Source organism: Gobio gobio, assembly GCF_949357685.1.
Source record: "Gobio gobio genome assembly, chromosome: 18".
In the NCBI taxonomy this organism is placed as follows: Eukaryota; Metazoa; Chordata; class Actinopteri; order Cypriniformes; family Gobionidae; genus Gobio; species Gobio gobio.
The window spans coordinates 5,020,954-5,039,586 of record NC_137111.1 but is presented as its reverse complement, the minus strand read 5'-3'; the positions used below and the strand labels follow the sequence as shown (position 1 = coordinate 5,039,586).

The window sequence follows — 18,633 nt, the reverse complement described above, 5'->3', positions numbered from 1 at the left end:
GAAGGACCTGATGCGCCAGTCTGCAAAGAGGGCGCGACCTCAGGCCCCCCTGGTGGTTCAGATACGATACCGCCGACATGTTGTCGGATCGTATCAGGACATGGTGGCCGCGGAGGTCCGGGAGAAAGCTCCTCAGAGCCTTGAAGACCGCCAGCATTTCCAGGCAATTGATATGCCAGGAAGAATGCCGGGTCCCCCACAGACCCCTGGAAAAGCGGCCTTCCATGACCGCGCCCCAACCAGTGAGGGAAGCGTCTGTTGAAACGGACTTCCGGCAACACGACGCTCCCAACACTGGCCCCTGGGACAGGAACCAAGGTTTCTTCCACATGACGAGGGAACGAAGGCATCTGCGCGTTACCCTGATCATGCGGAAAGGATTCCCCCTGGGGGAAAACCCCTTGGTTCTCAGCCACCACTGGAGGGGTCTCATGTAGAGCAGACCGAACGGAATCACGTTGGCTGCTGCTGCCATGAGACCCAGCAGTCTCTGAAACTGCTTCACAGTGAGGCTGCGGCCCAGTTTCACTCTCGAGACCATCGCCAGTATGGACTCCACGCGTGCGGGGGACAGTTGTGCCCGCATCAGAGTCGAATTCCATACAACCCCCAGGAACGTGGTCCTCTGGGAGGGCGTCAACACGCTCTTCTTCGTGTTGAGTCTGAGACCCAAGCACCTTATGTGGGCTAGAACGACATCTCGATGTCGAACCGCCATATCGTACGACTGAGCCAAAATCAGCCAGTCGTCGATATAATTGAGTATACGGATGCCCTGGAGTCTCAACGGAGCCAGTGCTGCATCCATACACTTCGTGAAGGTGCGAGGGGAGAGAGCTAGGCCAAACGGAAGAACCCGATACTGGTACGCTTTGCCCCCGAAAGCGAACCGCAGGAACTTCCTGTGAGCTGGAAGGATGGAGATATGGAAGTATGCGTCCTTCAGATCTATCGTGACGAACCAGTCCTCGAACTGGATCTGAGTCACGATGGCTGGAATTGTGAGCATCCTGAACCTGTATCTCCTCAGAGACCGGTTCAGGTGCCTGAGATCTAGAATTGGACGCAACCCCCCATCCTTCTTGGGAACTATGAAGTACCGGCTGTAGAACCCGGACTCCCTGTCTGGTGGAGGAATATACTCTATAGCCTCCTTGACCAGCAGAGAGCGTACTTCTTGCTCCATCACCCGCACCTGCTCGGGACCGACCACAGTTCGAACCACCCCGTTGAATTTCGGGGGAGGGAAACCGAACTGCAGTCTGTAACCCCGTTCCACAGTACGCAGGGCCCATGCAGATATACTCGGAAGGCATGACCATGCGCCGAGATAATCTACTAAGGGAACTAGCCTCTCGAGGCCAGCCTCGGGTGTTATTCGAGCCCCTACCCCAACGCCCTGAAGCGGCTGACCGGCAGGGTGTCGTCGGGGAAGAGGTCCGTGAGGCGCACGCGGCTGCTGAACTGTCGCAAGTCCTAATGGAGGCGACTGGTTCAGTGCGCGCGCGCAGGGAACCGATGCGGCCCGAAACGTCTTGGACGGCGGGAGCGCAGCAACGATTCCCCGAGAGTCCCAGAGTGGAAACGACCTCGATCGCTCCACCCTGTGGGGGACGACTCTCAGCGGTCCTGCCGAAGCTAGGACCGCTTGGGAGCCTTCTTAGCCTGGATAACGTCCCTCAGGTCGCTCTTAGGCTGAGAAGGCTTCCTGCGAGAGCGCCGTCTCTTTTGCCAAGCTCCCTCGGGAGGGGCGCGGGAGGCGACACTCTGCCTCTGCGCATCGCGGTGTGATGCGCTGGATGAGGGTCCGGGCTGCCCACCCGGGCCTGCTGTAACTGCAGAGCCCGAGCGGCGAGGGAAGAACTTCTGGAAGGCGGCTGACTGCTTCCTCGCCTCCTGAAACCTCTCGACGACAGTATCCACTGCCCCGCCGAAGAGGCCAGAAGGCGAGATCGGAGCATCAAGGAGAAAATGTTTCTCTCTCTCCTTGATTCCCGACAGCGTCAGCCAGAGATGCCTCTCAACGCATACCATTCCAGCCATAGAGCGGCCCACAGCGCGAGCCGTCTCTTTGGTAATGCGGAGAGACAAATCCGTTGCCTTCCTGAGCTCAGTGAAGTCATCCGGAGATGGTCCCTCGCCCTCATCCAGTTCTTTGAGGAGGTCGGCTTGGTATGCCTGCAGGACCGCCATGGTGTGCAGACAACCAGCAGCTCGACCTGCCGCACTAAAAGCCCTGCCGACTAACTTGGACGTGTCGCGGCAAGGTTTAGTGGGCAGCGACGGAGCCTTCAATGATGCAGCGGCCCCGGGTGAGAGGTGGCCCGCAAGCGCCTCTTCCACCTGTGGCAACGCTGCATACCCCAACTCAGCCGTCCCCAGCACATTAGCAAAATCAAGTACTGGGGGATTAGCTACACGGGCTGAGAAGGGTTTTTCCCACGATCTACACAACTCGTTATGCAGATCGGGGAAAAAAGGAAGACCCCGCCGTGGAGGTTGAACCCGACGCCTGAAAAAGCGTTCATCCAGCTTAGATGGTGGCTGGATGTCCACTATTTCTTGTGGCCAATCCAAACTCAGTTTGGCCACAGCGCGGACTAAAACCTCCACTAGCTCCTCAATAGCGGGTGTGTGGGGTGGCGAAAGCCCCACATCATCCACCTCGATCCTCAAATTGTCTGATTCCTCAGAATCAGACAGCCTGAGAATCGGATCCTCCGCCCCGCGGGAAGAAGCCGCATCGCGGGCTTCCACACGGGGCGGGAGGATATCAGAATCGTCAGAGGAGGATAGGGAGGATGCCTCAGCAGTCCCATATCCTCTTGACAGATCCCGCTGTGAGCCCCACGATCTACGGCGCCGCGCTGCCTCAACAGACGCAGGCCCAGAACCGCGGGGCTCACGAGGCTGACCGGTCTCCTCAAAGACGGCCAGCCGCGAGCGCAGCACCCTCAGCGGCAGCAGTTCACAATCACCGCAAGCCGCCCCCTCAAGAGCGGCTTGGGCGTGCTGCACGCCGAGACACTGCACACAAAGCTGATGTGTGTCCGTGCCCGTAATATAGCGCGGACACGGGTGCACACACAGCCTGAAACGCTCGCTCGCCATAGTAAATATATTTCACTTACTTTCACTGCAACAACACCTTCAGACTGAACAAACAGAGCGCTCACGCTGAAGAGCAAAAAAGCTATCTCTGTTTCGTTCAGACGTCTCTTTGTATCTTCCGGGTATGCCGTCACATACGACGTCATCACGCAACACCAATCGGATTGGGCTGATTCTACAGTTTCTTCAGACGCTTTACGCGAAGGGGCGTTCCCCAGAGTGTCGTCACGATGACGCAGTTCGAGTTCCCTCGAAGGGGAACAGAAATATGCATATGAACCCATTTGGTTTTCTTTTAGGCAGCGTTACATCAAGTGTTAAAAGCAACTAGATTATATTTACACTCAGTGAAAATAACATTATCTTAGCAATAGATGACACATAAGTGCAAACAGCTGTAGATGCTATTTACTAAGTGAATATAGTGATATATTCTATTTACACCATGTAAAAGTAGTTATTTGAAATATGTGTAAATAGTAATTACATGCAAATTGTACTTTATTTTGACAGATACACACTATTTGCACCTCAGTATTGTTGTAAATTAACAAGATGCAATAATAACACAGTGTAAATTATTATATTTATTAAAATTATTAAATGGATGCTGCCTTAATGGGACGATAAAGCCCTAACATTGACGTTGACCCTACCCAATATATGCTCTTATGATTATTAAACATTTTGTTAGGTACTTTATTTCCATTTTTAGAACATTTTCTTAATTTGTATTGAAATTAAATGCCTTTCCGATGTGTGATGGGGAAAGAGAGAAGAGCGAGCTCTGCAAAAGGCGGATTCGAACCCAGGTCGATCACGTCAAAACCAAGATCCTTAAGATCCGCTTTACTGACTACACCACTGAAGTTGTTTTTTAATATTGTTTGGCCCAACCAGGCATTGTTAGGCGGAGCTAGTGCACATAGCACTTGCAAGGCACACTATTTACACTTGGTGTGAAAAGACTCTCCGTTTCTTTTATTATTATTTAATGTTATTTGTAGGCTTTATAGCACATACCTTTATGTGGCATGCCTGCGTTGCATATGCTCTTTATATATATATATATATATATATATATATATATATATATATATATATATATATATATATATATATATATATATATATATATATATCCCCTTTTTGTGCATCTGCTCAAGTTATGAATTTCACACCATTACTATGTGCAACATGAAAGGTTTCTTCCTGCATTCATTCTACACGTGATGATGACATGCTGTTAGTTTGATGTGGAGTGTGTGTTCAGTGCGCATGACTCTTCAGAGAAACACACCTTGTATTGGTAGCGGCTGGATTTGTTCTCGTGAGGGCTCTTGAAAGGATTTGGGTGGAATTCTTCATCATGTTTATCATCTGTAACTCTGGATGTTGCAGTGACTGGTCTAATAACTCCAGGCTTTGTCTAAGACAGATAAACAAGAAATATATATATATAAATCAATAATTCACAAAATCAGTTAAACATTTCAGTAATGCTTTCTATGAGGCCTGTATTTATAATGCATTATAATACATTCATAATGCCTTATAAACAACCTTATAATAGGTTCCATACTCCATTATAATTTAAGTGGATAAAATGATGTTCATTGTGTGTAATAAATTATCATACTTACTCATGAGATGACACAACACATTATACGTTTGTATTATGCATGCATTATAATGCATTAAGAATAGCCTTATGATGCATTATAAATGCAGACTTCATCTATTCCGTCTAGAAAATAGGTAAATATTATAATGTAACTGTTGTTATGATTATTTATCAGATGATACAACATATCATAAGGCAATATGCATGTATTAAAACGCATTAAGAATACCATTATAATGCATTATAAATACAGGCTTCATAGAAAGTGTTACCAATCTACAGCCAAGACCTAGTATGTGTCGTCTAGTACTTTAGAACGGCAATGTGTTCTGCTCTCTGCTTAAATATATGAATTCAATTCAACACTATGGAATATCTTTCATCTGTCTGGTATTGTTTGTGTGCAGACCCCCTGTTACGTTGCCTTTGGATATTCTGAGTTTGTTTTATTAAAGAACCTAGTTTGTAGAAACTTTTTCATCAGCTTTATCTGAACCAGATTGTGAAAGAATACCAGAACACAAAAGAATGGAGATTGCCTCCATAAATGTAGCCCCTATGGGGAATTTTCTCTGGACCTCAGGGGCTACAATTTTTATTTGTCTGAGAGGAAACTCCTACTGGACACTGGCCGAGTATATCAACTTTGCCTTATGAGTGGAAGGATCTTCTTTCACAGTGGGCAAGGAAGAAGAGGACCCCACCGCCAGTGTCCAATTACCATCCATCACCACCCCAGACCTAGACCCAGCAACCATAGCCACTGCAGAGATGAAGCCAGATCCCACCACAGACTGAGAGACCCAGCCAATGCCCGCTAAGGAGCCAGAGCCAGCAGCCTTGTCCATTCAGGAAGAGAAGCCTGAGGTCCCGGCTGACCAGGTGTGTGAGCCGGCCATCGTATCCGAGCCAGTCGGAGTGTTAGTGGAGCTGGAGGAGGATTGGCTAATAGACTGGAGTTCAGAGGTAATGCTTCCCATCCTGATTCCCACCCATGAACCTCTGCTGCCGTTTAAAATTCATCTTCATCACTGGAATCCCCATCATATTGTCTTTGCCACAACCATACCTGTCCCTTTCCAAATTGGTCTCTGCATCCAACCTGCCTCTCCTGTTTATTTCATCAGAGCCAGCCATTCCTTCGACCCCGCCTTTGCTGGCTCCCCTCAGCCCTTCGGCTCATCCAGTAGATACGCCATACAACCTGGATCTACCTTGGGACTTCAAGTCACCAGCTCTGCAGTGGCATGGGAATTCCCTGTCTCCATCTCGTCCCTCTGAGCCCTCAGCTCCACCTCGGACCATTGACTAATCGGCTTCCCTCTGGCTCCTCACCCCTTTGACTCTGCCCAGGACCGTCGTCCCTTCGGCTCTACCCGGTTCCCACATCCCACCAGCTCCATCTGGGTCAGTCATCGCAATACGATTGCCACAGACTTCCGGGCTGTCAACTTTACTACAGCCCTCCACCCCTACATCTCTGCCGGGCTCCTCCATCCCTCAGGCTTCACTGGGGTACTCGCTCACACCGGAGTCGTCTCGGTCCACTGGGCCCCAGGCACCTCGGCCTCTCATTGCCGGGACTCCGTCTCTCTGTGTCCATCGACGTCACTGGGTCTCTCGGTCCATCAGGCTCAAGTTTTAATCTTGGCTCCTCCCTCCATCAGTGCCACCGTGGGTCACCCTCATCCTGGCTGCCTCCTCATCCTGGCTGCCTCCCGCTGTGCTCTGGGCTCTCGTCGGCTGTCTACTCAGCCATGGATTCTTCCACCAGCCACTCCTCCAAGGGCGTTTCCACGGGCCACTCCTCCATCGATGCTTCCACCGTCAACTCCAGCTCCTCGCCCGTCTCCTAAGCCTCTACCCTCCTTCCCTCATCTGTGTATTTCGTTCTTGTTATGGCGCGAGGTCGCGCCTACTCGGATGGGGCATTATGTTCGGTTTGTTTTAGTTTTCATGGACATTCAGTTTGTTTGTCACATGTGTTCTATTTCCCGCCACAATCTGTCACCATGGACACTAATTTCATCCATCTCAGCTGGTCGTCATTTTAGTAAATCACCTTGTGTATTTAAGTTCTTCTTTTTCATTCAGTTGCTGTCTGGTATTGTTTGTGTGCAGACCCCCTGTTACGTTGCCTTTGGATATTCTGAGTTTGTTTATTAAAGAACCTAGTTTGTAGAAACATGTTTGAACTTTTTTCATCATCTTCATTTGAACCAAATTGTGACAGCTTTAAAACAGATAAATCTAGAATGTATCTATTCTTTTGGATTAGAAAATCCTTTATCTTACTGAATGCTTTTCCTAGTTTTCTACTGTTGGGTATGGAATGTCTTATATACAAAAACATAAGTGTTCAAAAATGCAGCATTTTTGGAAATATTGTAAATGACAATTTTTTTTGTTACTGCATTTGTGTTATATATTTTTAGTAAGTATACCTTACTATAACAAACTTTTACAGCCTGCAACGATGTTCTTGGATTTTTTTCTTTCACTTTTTGTCATGACGAATATAGTATATGCTCTTAGAACACGGCATAATTGTTCTGTATTTATTTTCTCTGCCATTTAGATCAGCCTTTATGCCACTTAGATCAGAGAAAGTAGGAGGTAATTAAGACTAAACTGAACTGAAGCACATGAAACAAACACACAGGAATGAAACTAACACAAAACACAACATAATCCTGACAAGTACTCCTCCCTCCCAGAAGGCACTTGCTCGTTCCAAATGCAAAAGTCCAGCTGTGGAAAAAGGGTGGGGTTTAGGAGGAGGGTGAAGAGAGGCCGGAGATGTACAGGGGACAGCAGAAAGAAACACCATGGTGGAACAGGCGGAGGAAGGAGCCAAGGCGAAGTCCTAAATGTCTCACAGGGCGGAGCCTGGGCGTCGACTGACAGCGGTGAAGCGGGACAAGGTGGAAACCCTAGCAAAGCCACAAGGATGATATCACAGGCCTGGAGAGCCGAGGTGAGGTTGTGTGACCGAGGTGGAGGCGGGGCCTGGCAGAACTAGGACCATGGTGGAACAAGATGGAAGGAGGAAACCAGGGAGACCAAGGTGAAGCTGGAGGGACAAGGGAGCCCGGTGGAGCCTTAGTGATGGTTTACCACACCAGAGTTGAGGGAGCGCAGAGCCAAGGAGGATCCGAAGGGCAGACCAGTTGAGGTGGAGAACTGGGCTTGGTGGCCTGAGGTGTAGTCAGGATATCTGCATCACAGATGAGTCGTGCTGGTGTTAAATGACACCAGCGCAATGTAATTTATACATTTATTTATAAGACACCTAGGTGGAGCCAACGAGCTGGCAGGGATCAGCGGCGAGGGGGGAGTCGAGCAGCTATGAGAGACCAGTGGAGCAGGTAAGTCTGGGGAATTTGATGGAATCAGCAGAGATGATAGTGACAATAGGGTGGGCAGGATGTTGGGTGGCATCAGGTTAGGGTAGAGAGAGTGTAGTTGGCTTGAGAGGGATGAGCTTCGTGATGAAATTGATGAGCCAGCAGTCCTCAACTGGCTCATCTGAGAACTGTCTCAACAGACCTGACTCCTTGCTGGATCTGGCGATCGGCTCCAGCCTCGGGATGGGTGCGGAGACCAGCTCAGGCTCCGGGGGGGACTCTGTGGGTGGCTATAACTCCAGGCATGGATGGGTTCAAGCTTGTGGTGGGCATGGGCGTCATCACTGGATCCATTGCGGGACACACAAAATGTTTTCTCTGGAGCGGACAAAGAGATGGCTGCTGGAGGTGTTGATAGTCCTGGGGAGTCAGAGATAATGGTGTCATTGTCCTCGAGGATGGAGGGAGGATCAGAGCACACACAAGGAGTAGTCGATGAACTCGATGAGCGGATGGTGATCCTCCCCCAACAGCAGCCTCTGGCCAAGTGTATTGTCCATCCCTATTCAGAAACGCTGTTTCAGAGTTTCATCATCCCAGCATACCTCATGATAGAGCTTCAGGTAATCCTGCACATAATCCTCCAGCGACCAGCCACTTTGTGAAACGCAGTCGTCTTTATCCATTTTATGGGTCAGTTCTTTTGTTACAACTGATGTGGTAGTTAACAGAATCATGATGATCAAGTATTAACTTGTTTAATAAACACAAATGACATAAACATAAATGAAGGCATATAGTAACATAACATTAACTACTCACATTAAGACGAGAACCGACTATTAACTGAATGAGACAGGGAGTATAAATACACAGGGAACTTAATGACAGACAGCTCAATGTAATTAGTAAGAAGACCAACTAGGAGGTACTTAAGACTAAACTGAATTGAAGCACATGAAACAAACACACAAGAAAGAAACAACATAATCCTGACAGACTCTTCCATTGTATGATCTCGCTTGTTTCTATACTCTAAATGGAAACATATCTACTGAATCATGTAATCTAGCAGAAACTGAGGTAAATATTTGCAATGCAAATAAATATGATGATTTCATACCAAAACAAATCCTTACCAGTGTTTTTTCAGTAGTCCCAGAGGGTTGAAAAGGAGAGCTTGCCTAGAAAAAAAGATGGTTTTACCCATGACATCTATAAAAAGAGTAATGAAATGCATCTGCATATCTGCTCTCAAGTCTGTTTTGACAGGGTCATGTACAGCAGGGAAAATGCATCTAAAAATGCAACCATACAGTTGTGCATAGTTTATGTGCAAAAGTCTTGTCAACATTTGGAAGGAGAAAATGCTTCCCCATATCTTTTCTTGTCGACATCCAAGACTATGGGCCCTATTTTAATGATCTGAGCGCATGGTCTGAAGCACAGGTGCCCTTAGGTCCACTTTTGCTAGTTTAACGATGGGAAAAATGGTTGCCGCATGGTCCCAAAGGGTTGTCCCTAGTCCCTTAATGATTTATGGGTGTGTTTTGGGCATAACCAGTCAGAGTCTCATCTCCCATTCCCTTTAAAAGCCAGTTGCACTCGCACCATGACTGATTGCTATTTACATGTGAGAGGAAAGACTGAACGCTTCTCCAGAGAGGAATCCTTTTTTTTTTTTTTATATTTAAAAATGTGTGTGTGTGCTGTTGTGCATCCCTGTGTGTGTAATAATCAGAGTGTATGCGTGTTGTGCACCACCTATAGCCTCATATTACTAACACATCCTTTAAATAACACAAAAATACTGCACTATTGACTTTAGAGCAGGTTTGTGTTGGTCAATGGTCAGTGGTTTTCAGTTCCTCACAATAGCAACGCTCCAACAATGCTCCTGATCACACCTGGTGTTCAGACCAGACGCCCATGGGTGAACAGATGCGCCAGTGCATTTGATATTTAAACAACGTGGAGCTGGACGTGAACATGAGAACTGCGTCCGACTGAAACTAGCAACATTTGTGTCGCGCCTGGCGTTACATTGCGCCGAGTGTATAATAGGGCCCTATCCATCCAATTAGTTACTTCTGTAGGATAAATAGTTTGTTACTCTCTTGGACCTAAAATCTAGGTGTGAAATATGGGTTCTTGATTGGCTTGTGTGCTCAGAATCACTGGCATTCAAAATAGTTTGGATAGTGGAATTGGATCTGTGGAAATGTGTTATCAAAGTCTTACAGTAGCAAAGTTTCTAGAGCTCTGAGATGGCATTTCAATATGATGGACAAAATAAGAATAATTTATGTATTTCAGAAGCCTGAGTATAAAAATGTGACCCTGGACCACAAAACCAGTCATTAGGATAAAATTTTTTTGAAATTGAGATTTATAAAGCACCTGAAAGCTGAATAAATAAGCTTTCCATTAATGTACGGTTTGTTATGATTGGCCGAGATACAACTATTGGAAAATCTAAAAAAAATCTAAATCGCCTTTAAAGTTGTCCAAATTAAGTCCTTAGCAATGCATATTACAACTAATAATACATTTTGTATATATTTACGGTAGGAAATTGACAAAATATCTTCATGGAACATAATTTTTACTTAATATCCTAATGATTTTGGCATAAAAGAAAAATTGATAATTTTGACCCATACAATGTATTATTGGCTATTGCCACAAATATACCCGTGAGACGCATGATTGGTTTGTGGTCATATATATGTACAGAGATCAGTGAAAAAACTCACATATCTTGTTTCCCGTCCCAACAGTTTTGGAGATGGTGACGACGTCTGTGACTATAGAAATAGAATAAAAGAGAAAAAATACAGAACTCAGCAGTTAAAGAGTGGCACATACTTTCAAAGCATGTATAGTGTATGTAATGAAAATGGCAAGCTGAGTGTGAACAGCAGGGGATAAAAGGTTCCTGGCTAAGACTGATCACCGTTGATTGAATTCTTCATCTCATATTGCTGACAGAGATATTCTTTGAAGATAATCAGGAAATTGTAGCTCTTCCAAGAAAAACCGATATGACAATCTATTTTCTTTTTTTATTTGATTTTCTACTATAGCTCAGTCGAAGTTTTATTCTTGGGCGAAGACCAAGATGCACTGATTTGATATTTTATTCCTAGACAAGCGGTATAATTTATAATTTGACTGAATGTCATTCCGTTGTGGATAATTAAAATGAAGATGAGATAATTCCCAGTGTCAATCTTTAATTACATACCCTTGATGTCTCCGCTGCCAAACACTTCACAGTGGCTTTGTTCACATGGTTTGAGTGACGCTGAAAAGAAAGATTAAAGTATGAGAATTGGTAGACAAATGGAATATTGTTTGGGACTGCTTTGAGCAGAGTGTGTTGTGGTGGCAGCTCACTGTTTGACTGGAGTCTTCCAGGACTTCGTCAATGGTTGCGTACAGGTCTGCGGTCTGCTGACGCAGCTGCGCGGGAGAGCACATCTGCACACACACTTTCACTTTTCACACATCAGCCACTAAAGCCCTATTCGGACGGTAATTGTTTCTCGTGGGGTCATAAGGTATTGTCATCATTGACAGGGGCTAGTCAGTGATTTTATTGTCCAGAATGTCAGTGTTTTTCTCCCACCACCCACGTAAAAATCCCCGGCCGAATTATTTCCTGTTTTCAGACAAACACAAGGTTGTGTGGTGATTTAATTACCGTCCGAATCCACATCTCTGAGTTTTCAAGAATATTTCACTTCAAAATTCACTGTTTATATCCTTTTTGACACCTACAGAGCACCGTACGGTTGCACTTCGCTGCAATTTGGATGCATTTTAAAGATCTAGACTTTTATTACTGAAATGCTGGCAAGTATTTACAAGAGCAATATATTTCATCACCGCTCAAAAAATAAAAAGAAGAAAAGCACGTTAATTTTGAAATGGGCCGTTATTACGGCAGTGATTATACATGTTAAAATAATCATCATCATGTAAATAAGAGGCTGTATTCACTTATTTCCGGTCATTTCCATGTGGAATAAAATCACATCCTTTATTTTGAGATAAAACACAAGACAGAAAACCATTTTAACTATAATGTGCGTCTATATATATTCCTATTTTTAAACAGATTTAAATAATTAAATATAGATTTTAATAATTAGGATATTATTTTCCTATTAAAAAATTAAATATGCATTATGCGTAATAACGTCCCCTACCGTATAATAGGGATGGGCGATACCACTTATTTTGTTTTCGATACGATACCGATACTTTCAAGGCCAGTATCACCGATATCGATACAGATATGATACTTCTAAACTGATCTTTTTAATTATTACATGTATTAAATTATTAAAAATTACTAAGAGTAAAATGGATAAATATATCCACTTAACATTATATTTGAAAGGTATTTTAACATTCAATATGCCTTAACTGCAACTTATTAGATCATGTTTTTGTTTACAAATGATTAAAATATGTTTAATTGTAGTGGTAACCATGGACATTTACAAATACTAGTTGAACTATGGTCACTGTAGTAACAAATAAACCATGGTTCATTTTCATAAGGGACTGCCAGTGACAGGATATTGCACCCATAAAATGCAACCTTTTTATTCTGACATGATTTATATTAACATTAGTTACAGAATAGAACATGATCAATATCAACTTTCAACATTAAATTTAAAGAGTGTCATTGCACTATGTTGGCTACAATTGATATTTGTTTATTGTGAAATAACTCAAACATATGTTTTTTGTCTTCTGATGAGTATTGTTCTGGGCTGCGTTTCCAAAAGAATCAATGGTTTCTAATGATAGTTTTGGGAAGCGCAGCTCAGTTGAAATACAGTGTCATCGGTGTGCGAACACTCTCTCTGTGATTGACTGGTTCTGTCTTGCAGCATTTGCGTGTGTTCAGATCATGGTTCAGATGAGCAGGAAAATAGTCCTATACTACACATCTATTTGGTAACATAGGTTATTTGTATTGTATGCATTAAATAATCTTTTTTAAATAAACTAAATTACTGGTAAAAAAAAACTCACCTTGGTATCGATATTTTTTATTTGTGTATCGATAAATTTCGATGCTCACATCAGTATCGATATATATCGATATTTCATATCGATACGCCCATCCCTACCACATAACAGTGAAATCACGGAAAGCCGTAAATTTCCGTCAATGGCAGGGAAGCGTCGTCTCATAAATGACAGAAATTTCCGCCAATAGCGGGGAACAAGCTAATTAAAAGATAATTTATCAGTGCAAAGATGCACGTCAAGGTTTTAAAAAGTCAAATATAAGGATAGTTTATTGGCGCACATCCCAGTCTCTTATATTTCTTTGTTGCTTCACATGTAAAATAATATAAAGCAGTCTTGCCTACTGAAATATACAGCGATATGGCAAAATCCCTGCATGGTATACTATCAGACCCAGCCATTTCAGGTGTTTGGGTCTCATTCTACCTCCGCATGAGGATCCTCCCAGGAATAGTTGTCTCCAGGGTTGAGCGAATCCTCTTTCTTGTTGACCTCTTCATCTATAGCCTTCAGCAGGGAAAGAATTAAGATGTAGATGAGGCTTTAATCTTTTAATGATGCAATATATTCTTGACCTTAACAAGTGGGTAGAAAGAGGCTGTAGAAGCTACTAAATCCCAAAGATGTGAGTCCGCTCGCATCTTATATTGATTATCCCACTATGTTCTGACCCTGTTCCGCACATTTTAACCTCTCCTATAATGTCTAATGAGGTATACAATGTGAATGACTCATTCTGCTTGTTCTGTTGCGGTTCCCTTTGACCACTTATGAACAATTTCATTCTGCTGTCCATCAACGAAAGAAATCAATGATTCAATTTCAACCTCCTCCATTGGTTTCCAAGGGCGCTCTTTAATCTCTTTAAAACACTGATACAATGGCTTAAACTGACACTGAATGAGATCCATTTATTAATTGTATAATAATAATAATAGCTCTCATTTAGAGTAATTAGATAAAGCAGCTCACCTGCTGTTCCAGGAGCAGAGTATTTGTAGGAATAGCAGCGAGTGCCTTGTAGGTGGATTTGATCCTGTGTGTCTATTTTAGGGAAGAATGATTGAGACGTCATAAAAAGTCGGAAGCAGAATTAAACAACATGATCTACAGTTGTACTATGCAATAAGAGTAGGTGGTATATGAGTAATTCCCTATCATGAAACAGTCACAATATTGTTGGTTTTGCATGGGAAAAGTTATCAGTACTAAATCAGTTCGTTCTCCTTATTGGAACCTGATGGGGAAAATAATGCATGCATGAATTAATGAATATAAAATAGCCAATATACCCATGCCTCTGACTAAAGGTCATCATAGACACCACCAAATCTCAGTCTTTTCACATGTTATGTGGACAAAACGTAAAATCGTACTCCAGAGAGATGGGCGAGCAAACATATCTACTGCGGTATATCATGCATGTATTGTTCAAACCAATGGCACACGAAACATGCAAAACTTGCCCTTTGCTAAAGATTTACTGCTCTTGCATGATGCATATCATGTTTCCCAGCGATGCGGAAGGCATGCCACTCCTTGAACGATTGCCACTTCTCAGTGGTAGAGCATGCAAGTAGCTTGCAGGTAACAGCAAAAGGGCATGCACTGTACCTTTCTATTTTTACTGTCCCCATCTTCGCAGTCTGGTGTGCTGCCCCATTGGGATGGAGAGGGTGATGAACAGAAGGTGTATGAGGGCGAGGGGGAAAGCTGACGGCTTGGGACCGCTGGGGAGGGTGAGAGGGTGCAGTGATCTGGGGTGGAGGACCGGGAGTTTAGGAAGACTGGAGGACAAGCAGGAGAGGTTGGAGGCGTGTAGGGCAGGCGGGAGAGACCCATGGGTTTAGGAGAGGGAGACAGCCTAAAGGCTGGGGATGATAGGTGCACTCTTTCGGCATCATTTTTGCGACTGCTTTGGACATCCTCTTTGTGGCTTAAAACTGGAGACATGGAATTACTGTGTGATTCAAAATTGTGTTTTAGAGTAGGAGAGGAGGAAGATTTACATGAATTTTGAGCAGGCTTTGGTACCGAGCAATCTAAATTGTCAGATGAACTTCCTATATGTTTCAGATATGGTTCAATGGAGAGCTCAGATGATTTCAGAGGCGATGAATATTTTTCTGACCTATCATGGGATTTTGTTTCATCATTATGTATTGAGGATGCTAAAGATTCGGCTGACTTGTTTGGATCCATAGATTCAGGGCGATCCCATGACAATTTATGGTTCTCGTTGCTGAGATATGAGAGAGAGCTTGATTTAGGAGATGAGGACCTCGTGCGGGAGTAGGAGCTACACAAAAGAGAGCTAGGAACTGCCGGCAGATGATTTCCCTTAGGACCAGATTTAGATAGTTGAGCATTGGCAGCCTGGACTGCAGGTAAGCTTGGCGAAGGCATGTGATTTGTAGATAAGGCAATGCTACTACTATTGGTGAAATGTCGGCATGAGTCAAATCTTTCTGGTGGTTTCGTAAGTGTGGTTCCATCAGGTGCCTTAACCAGCTCTGGCTTCCAAAGTTGTGGCTTTAAAATCTGGAAAGACTTTGTAAAGGGCCTATCGATGGAGGTACAAGACTTTGCTTTGGACACGTTCATGGGCGCAACAGAAGAGGCAGCTGAGCACGCTAAACAGGAGGACATGTTAACTGGACTGATGGGCCAGCAGGGTGTGTAAGGTCTTTGAGATGAAGAGGACAGGATGGGGAGACGGCCTTTCCTGAGGATAGCCGTTAGCAGGGAGAGTTGGGTTGGAGGAGTCCTGTGCCGGGCACGGGGTGAAAGAGGACAGGGCGAGGTTGCCCGACTGTCACAGCAGGGTGTTTCGCAAGCGGACGACATCTGCAGCAGACTGGAGCCCGGAGCCAAAGAGAGCCGCTTGATTCGCACCACAGAGGGTGTGAAGGCCCCTGATCTTATGGAGGAACATGGGGAAACTGTGCCACTAAAGGGGCAAGGAGAACCGTCCCTTGAGAACATGTGGAGCGCTGACCAGCTCCTCTCCTTGTCCCAGCCCTCGGAGAGAATAGACTCCTTAGAAGAAGCAGGGGATGTGAGAAAATCCATGGAGCTGGCAGGACTAAGGACCTCCTCTCTCTGGGTCGAGCTGTTTAAAAACAGACCTGAGCTGACCTCAGCAGCCACTGAAGTGTTGTGAAAGCCTAGATGAGAAATGCCAGGGTGTTTGCTAAAAGTGGTTTCCATGGCAGGGCTAGGCTCGGGAGTTATGCTACCAAATTCTGCGTGAGGACCAACTAGAGTGGTGGGTGGTTTATGGGTTAAATTGTCAGTTGACAGAATCTGAGAAAGAAAGACAATTAAAGAACCATAAACAGAACTCATTTAAGTAATGATTGCAAAGATGACTAATTGTATTCTGCAAACTGTACAACATTGTACAATAAGATTGCATTGGGGTTTATTAATAGGCATGTTTGTTTTTGATGCATCTTGTTGTCCAATATGAGGCTCTTGTTGACCATTGAGAGTTTAGGCAAGGAGGTTTAATTGTGCTTTCTCAAATGTCAAGCTTGTAATTCCAGCCCTAAATGCATGATGGTATTTATGTTTAAGTGACCATAACTGGGCATGCCATTGGCGAGAGAAGTCTTTGAAACATGTTTAAAAGCAGTCATTATTTTTTAGCTTCTTATAAACACTAGTGGCTCAGACTAATTAGACACAACAAAGGTTCCTATCCATCAATTGTTCGGTCAGATCTTTATCTACTGTGTAAGCACCCTAATGTGTGTGTTTAATTAACAGGGGACTGCAACTACATCTGATCAACACAGAAAACAGCCGTGTTATCAGCATACTCATTATCATGATGGCTCCCATTAGAGCAGGCTAAAATATATTAAGAATACATCCCAAAGCAACTTGAACATTGTATTCTACAAACATCTCTAAAAACTTCTTTAAATGCCATTGCGTCAATAGCTTGTTTTCAAGTCATTCTGTCATAACGCATTTATTATATATAATTGATTTGGTTCAGCAGTTACTTCAACAAGAGGAGTTTGTGTTTAACAGAATATACCAAAATACTCACCTCACTGTTAGTGGTGTTCTTGAGCGTTTCTCCAAGCTGGCCTTCTTCAGGGTCTTGGACGTAAATAACCTCGGCTTTGTAGACACCCTCTTCTGCCATGCTCTTCTCAAAGCCCCCTGGCTCTCGTGAAGTCTGACGTTGGGACAGGAAATGTTACTAAGCGACACCAAAGCTGAAACGGCAGCTGTCCCAAAGCAGGTCTCTGCTACAGATGGCTATTTCTAGCTTCTGAGCATCTTGACGATGTAAGAGAGTTAGTGAATGCATTTATGTGTGCGTGTGTTTCCCGTTCCAGCTTGTACATCTTTTTACCAGAAGTCCATGTCCCTCATGTATTGCTCACATGCAAGTACACATGACCCACCCTGATTGTGCAAGCCCTTCAGCAAATGCCTTTCACATTCCCTTTCCCTTTCCCTTTCACACACACACACACACACACACACACACACACACACACACACACACACACACGTAGGTCATCCTCTGCTAAGGGAGTCTGGGAATCATTGAAGTCTCCCTATCAGATTTGTGCAGTATTTGATAATTAAAGGAATAGTTCACCCAAATGTGACTTTTCCAAACGCATGTTTGATGTTATTTAGATCAAAGTAAGTGTTACTGCAATCAGTGTTGACTTAACTTAACAGTGTAACTTAAGTTACGTAATCAGATTACTGTTTTCAAGTAACTAGTAGCATTACTTTTAAATTTACAAAATACCTGAGTTACTTTTTCAAATTAATAACACAAGTTACTGTTTTTCCATGTATTGACTGGTACAGCTCTCCTGCCTCCATATTTATATTTATATATTTATGCATTTGGCAGACGCTTTTATCCAAAGTGACTTACAGTGCCCTTCATACAGGGACAATCCCCCTGGAGCAACATGGAGTAAAGTGCCTTGCTCAAGGACACCGCTGGGATCGAACCAGCAACCTTCTGCGTATCAGTTCCATGGTTTAACCCACTGGACCACCATCTCCATGTTTAGAGAAATCGTGAGTGCAGAGGTGCTGTGTGTGACCATGATGGTTATTTTAGTTCTTGTCTAAATGAGCAGGCATTTACTCATCTCACTTACACAAAAACAGATTCAGTATTACTCAAAATCAATAAAAACAGTGAAATGCAATCTCAGAATATTACGCAAATCTGCTATAATTACAAATATACATTGTATTTGATCTCATTTTATTAACCAATGTCTTTGCTGCTGACCTTAGATGATCCACTTCAACCATAACTTTAGATAAACATCATCTTGTATTTCATCTTTTTATTGCTTAAGTAAGCATGATGAACTATTCTTCTTCAATTCAGAATGTCAAAACAACTGAAAGGTTTTAATGGTGCCCTCTACAGGCGTGAATTTGCATTTCATTCAACCTGAGGATTATTCATTTCACTTTTGGTTTAAAAGGGCCTTTACA

General features: G+C 44.0%; 1 protein-coding gene across 2 annotated transcripts in view; it reads right to left on the bottom strand.

The window, feature by feature from the left end:
• Positions 1-18,633, bottom strand: part of mlip (muscular LMNA-interacting protein) — a 60,916-nt gene that overhangs the window by 18,232 nt on the left and 24,051 nt on the right. For both annotated transcript variants that reach the window (XM_079842861.1, XM_079842862.1), the window contains exons 3-11: positions 17,198-17,329; positions 14,752-16,443; positions 14,110-14,181; positions 13,564-13,644; positions 11,482-11,565; positions 11,330-11,389; positions 10,839-10,889; positions 9,222-9,266; positions 4,412-4,540 (exon numbers count right to left, since the gene is read on the bottom strand). In XM_079842861.1, the coding sequence (XP_079698987.1) occupies positions 4,412-4,540; positions 9,222-9,266; positions 10,839-10,889; positions 11,330-11,389; positions 11,482-11,565; positions 13,564-13,644; positions 14,110-14,181; positions 14,752-16,443; positions 17,198-17,329 (2,346 nt within the window). The remainder of the gene's footprint in view (positions 1-4,411; positions 4,541-9,221; positions 9,267-10,838; positions 10,890-11,329; positions 11,390-11,481; positions 11,566-13,563; positions 13,645-14,109; positions 14,182-14,751; positions 16,444-17,197; positions 17,330-18,633) is intronic.